A 5,095-nucleotide genomic window follows, 5' to 3' on the forward strand; every position below is an offset into this window, starting at 1 on the left:
GTCTTACCAATTATAGTTATGGACTTAGACATTAATCCAACAATTCTGTCACCTTATCCACGAAGTCAACTATGGTCAACAGTTTGACCGGGTCGGTCAAACCGACTTGACCCGAACTCGCCAAAAATGAAAGCTCCTCAGCTCCCAGCGACCGATGCGTCGTGCTAAGTGCCAAGTGTGCCTAAATCGCACCATTTTGTGCACTCGCAGCGTCGGCTAGTGCTAGGCTAGGCTAGGCGCGCGTGGGCTTGGCCTATTCCTTGATCCACTAAAGCCTTTGAAGGCCTATCAAGGGAACAAGATTATAAACCCACAAAAGTTTATTCCCCCCACCAATGTGGGATACAAAGGAATTTGCCAACTTGCAATTCCTTTATATATATAAAGTTCCAACAATCCCCCACCAAGTTGGAAAGTTTCCTTTCACTCAAACAGATGATGTCACTTGGGTGTCACGAAGATTAAACCCTAGTTTACTGAGAACAACCAAGAAGAGATCGATTCAATGGTATCCTTATAGGTTTAAACCATGAACCTTAATGACCTCTCCGGTTTACCCCCACACATCACACGTCATCTTTGTGTTCTCCCTGAGCGCTAATATGGTCATGCGCTATAAACCCTTTTCATGACCCTTTAAAATATAAACCACTAATCTTCACTTGAGGTGGCACCACCTCTTGATCATATGGGCAAAGTTTTACAACATCTTCGTTGCTTAGATGTCTCCAAAACTTTGTTAAGATTTGTAACTCAACCTCGTTCTCAACAACGACGTACTATCCTACCTCACATAGATCTATCATGAATGACAATACCTTTTATCGTTAGCGACTTCGTTGTTACCCTTTAAACTTGATAATTATGAGCACTAATATCAAGTTAGGTTTCCATCACTAACCGATTCTATTGTGGTTTTAAACCCATGACTCTCGTGGTAGATGTAACCAAATCTCTCGTCAGAGGTTTGGTATACAGATCTGCCAAGTTTCTACTTGTCTTGACATAGAGAACCTTGATGGTACCACTTTCAAGTAGTTGGCTCACAAAATTGTGTCGCAGACCTACATGTCTCAACTTCCCATTATATACCGCATTATATACTTTAGACAGTGTGGCCTCATTATCACATTACATGGGTATTGAAGGCATTGGAATATCCCACAAACGGATATCTATAAGTAGATCTTGAATCCACTCTGCCTTTTTGCTTGTTGCTGCTAAGGCAATTAGCTATGCTTCCATCGTTGAATGAGCTATGCATGTTTGTTTCTTGCTTGCCTACGAAATAGCACCACCAGCTAGAGTACACACCCAACCACTTGTTGATTTTGAATCACTAGTGTGATTAATCCAACTGGCATCCGAATAACCTTCATGTATTCCATTAGATGACGAATACGTCAACTCAAAAGTACTTGTCCTTTTTAGGTATCCTAGTACACTACCCATTACCTTCCAGTGCCCCATCCCTGGATTAACAGTAAACTGACTCAATTTGCTTACAGCAAATGCGATGTCAGGTCGTGTGCAGTGAGTAACATACATCATGCTTCCAACTGCACTAGCATATTCTAGTTGAGCCACTGCTAGATTATAATTCACCTTAAGTTTCACACTTGAATCAAAAGGAGTGTTAAATTCCTTAATGTTCAAATGTTGAAACTTTGTCAGAATTTTCTTTATGTAATGAGATTAACTCAGATAAATCTGACCACCTGTCCTTTTCACCTTGACACCAAGAATTGTATCAACTTCTCCAAGATCTTTCATCTTAAAGTTCGAGGATAGGTATTTTTTAGTTTCAAGAATACCTTCTAGGTTAGTGCCAATGATCAACATATCATCGACATAAAAACATATAACTACTATGTAATCGGATGTATGTTTAGAATAAATACACATGTCATCACTATTGTGTTGAAAGCCAAAAGCAGTCACAGTGGTGTCAAAACTCTCATGCCACTATTTGGGAGCTTGCTTCAACCCGTACAAGGATTTAACAGGTCTACACACTTTGTCTTCTTGTCAAGGTATCACGAAACCTTCAGGTTGCTCCAAGTAGTTCTCCTCCTTGAGATAACCATTCAAAAAGGTTGTCTTTACATCCATTTGATGAATGTACAGTCCTTTCAAATATGATATTGCTATGAGAGTTCTAATATAACTAATCCTAGCAACTGGGGCATAGGTATCAAAATAATCGATACCTTATCGCTGCCTATAGCCCTTAGCAACTAATCTTGTGAAACAACCCAAAAATACCACCCAAAAATTTCGATTTTTATTATAACAAAACCCATGAGACTGAGTATCACATAATAAAACCATATGTTGCGTGTTTCAAAAACCATGATAAAATACTGTAAGAAAAACTGAATCACAACCGTATCCAAACATATCAAGAAAACTAAATCAACTCCCAGGACAAAACTAAAGCTGTGGTGTGTGCGATGCCATCATCCCGAGCTCTTCCCTTTACTTGCGGAAGTACATGAAACCAAAACTGAAACTGTAAGCACGAAGCTTAGTGAGCTCCCCCAAACTACCACATACCACATAATAACATATAAGCACATACTGGGCCTTGCCCACTTGGGCCTTGCTAACTGGGCCCTTGCCCCCTACATCGGACCGAAGTCCGAAGCTGACTGGGACCTCTGTCCCCTACATCGGACCGAAGTCCGAAGCTGACTGGGACCTTCGTCCCCTACATCGGACCGGAGTCTGAAGCTGACTGGGACCTCTGTCCCCTACATCGGACCGAAGTCCGAAGCTGACTGGGACCTTCGTCCCCTACATCGGACCGAAGTCCGAAGCTGACTGGGACCTCTGTCCCCTACATCGGACCGAAGTCCGAAGCTGACTGAACATAGCATAAAAATATCAACTAGCATAAACACATAAATCCCGTCTGAGCCACGGAGGCGTCAAACATACTAGCTACTGCATTGGACCGAAGTCCAGAAACTACGGCTAACTGAACGGGCCGACATTGTGGCCTTAGACCCATTCCTACTGAAGGGAAACTCACCTCGTGAACTGGCTGCTGTGTGAATGGCTCTGGAAGCTAACTGCTGCTGCTCCGGTATCTCCCCGGCTACAAGTCCATAAACACACTCAATCAAATGCTAAACACTGCACTGGGGTAAAATGACTCTTTTACCCTTGGTCAAAGTCAACTCTCTCGGTCAAAGTCAACCCACAGTTGACCTGACTCGCCGAGTTGGGCCGCCAACTCGCCGAGTCTCTAGTCTCACTTCTCAACCCTACTCGTGGCTACTCGTCGAGTATGGCATCGACTCGACGAGTACCCTCTCGATCCAAGAACTCAGACAATCTTCATCCGACTCGCCGAGTCATATGAACAACTCGACGAGTTGTTCTTGAGCTAAGAAGATTGCCTTGGACTCGCCGAGTTGTATGAACAACTCGTCGAGTCCCTCCATTACTGAGTCTGCCCTCCAACTCACTGAGTCCACTCTACTACTCACAGGCTTCCACTCGACATCACTCAAAAAGGGGAAAAACGGGACTCGCGACTTGACTCGCCGAGTCGTTCTTCCGACTCGCCGAGTCACATCCATACAGCTACTCTAAACTCGATTCTGCTTGAATCCAGCGTCTGAAACTTATAGATCTGGGCTTCCTTAACTCGATTAGCACGTAAAGATTCTATCTTTACGTGCCCATAAGCGACCAAGAAGATAATAAGGCTCAAAAAGCATAATAAAGGCTAGATCTAGGGTTCTTATGCAAAGCATCATAAAAAAGGCAATAGATCCGGGCTCTACAACTACTAAATGAACAGATCTAGGGATATCTCGACCTATTAAGGCATCCATACAACTATAAGGCTTGGAAAATGCATCAAACTAGCCCTAGAAGAGTTCTAATGGAGGTCTAAAGCATAAAACAGAAGGAATCCGAGAAATACCTCAATGAACTCTGCTTTTGCCCTTGGATCTTTGCTCTACACCTCTTCTCTTTGCTCCTTTCTTCTTCTTCTTCTTTAAGCCTTCAAAATCCACACACAAAAGCACTTAAAACAATAAGGGATGGATTAGGGTTTTCTCACAGCTCTCTGAGGGTGAAGGAGACGAGTTTGGGGCACATAGCATTGCTTAAATAGTGAGCAACCCGGGGATTTAGGGTTTCTTCCAGGCAGGCAGACTCGCCGAGTCCCGAATATGGACTCGCCGAGTCGCCGACTAACACGTGCACAAAACTCGACCCTACTCGACGAGTCAGGCCATAGACTCGCCGAGTCCCTCAATGAAACTTTTAAATAAATGCCACAGGAACAACATACCAGAGATGGGGCGTTACTCCCCCACTTGTGTCAGACTTCGTCCTCGAAGTCTGCTACGACTGAATCTGCAAATAACTTCGGGTAGTGCTCTCTCATTTCTTCCTCAGCCTCCCACGTCCACTCAGACCCCTTCCGGTGCTGCCACTGCACCTTCACTAACTGAATTGCCTTGTTCCTCAAGGTCTTTGTCTTCCGGTCCAGAATCGCGACCGGCCTCTCAATATAATTCAGGCTGCTATCAACCTGAATATCCTCTAAGGGAACAACTGCTGACTCATCCACCAAACACTTCCTCAACTGAGACACATGGAAAGTGTTGTGGATCTGGCTAAGCTCTATAGGAAGGTTCAACCGATAAGCAACCCGACCCACTCGGGCCAAAACCCTGAAAGGACCAATGAACCTGGGGCCTAACTTGCCCCTCTTATGAAACCTGATGACACCCTTCCAAGGTGAGACCTTCAGGAGGACCATATCGCCCACCCGGAACTCCAAGTCTGAACACCTCTTGTCGGCGTAGCTCTTCTGCCGACTCTGCGCAGTCTGCAGTCTACTACGGACCTGCTGAATCAACTCGGTCGTCTTGAGCACCACCTCTGTGCTCCCAACGACTCGCTGACCGACCTCGCCCCAACAAATCGGGGTCCTACACTTCCTCCCATAAAGCATCTCAAAGGGAGGTCGATCAATGCTCACATGATAACTGTTGTTATACGAAAATTCCGCTAACGGAAGATACGTATCCCAATTGCCACCGAAGTCTAGAACACACGCCCTGAGCAT

At 44.7% G+C, this 5,095-nt stretch overlaps 1 protein-coding gene across 1 annotated transcript; it reads right to left on the bottom strand.

The window, feature by feature from the left end:
- Window positions 1–1,281: 1,281 nt before the first annotated feature.
- Window positions 1,282–1,773, bottom strand: LOC145068291 (secreted RxLR effector protein 161-like). Its single transcript, XM_079015242.1, has 2 exons — window positions 1,732–1,773; window positions 1,282–1,644 (listed from the first exon to the last, which is right to left on the bottom strand). The coding sequence occupies exons 1-2, from the start codon at window positions 1,771–1,773 to the stop codon at window positions 1,282–1,284; spliced, it is 405 nt and encodes a 134-aa protein (XP_078871368.1).
- Between the last annotated feature and the right edge of the window lie 3,322 nt (window positions 1,774–5,095).

Source organism: Lactuca serriola, chromosome 8 (assembly GCF_051521515.1).
Source record: "Lactuca serriola cultivar US96UC23 chromosome 8, Lser_US96UC23_V15, whole genome shotgun sequence".
NCBI classification, from domain to species: Eukaryota; Viridiplantae; Streptophyta; class Magnoliopsida; order Asterales; family Asteraceae; genus Lactuca; species Lactuca serriola.

Coding starts and splice junctions, on each gene's coding strand:
- LOC145068291 (XM_079015242.1), bottom strand. CDS start 1,773: ATGAAAGATCTTGGAGAAGTTGATACAATTCTTGGTGTCAAG. Junction 1,645..1,731: donor ATACAATTCTTGGTGTCAAG/GTGAAAAGGACA, acceptor TTGAACATTAAG/GAATTTAACACTCCTTTTGA.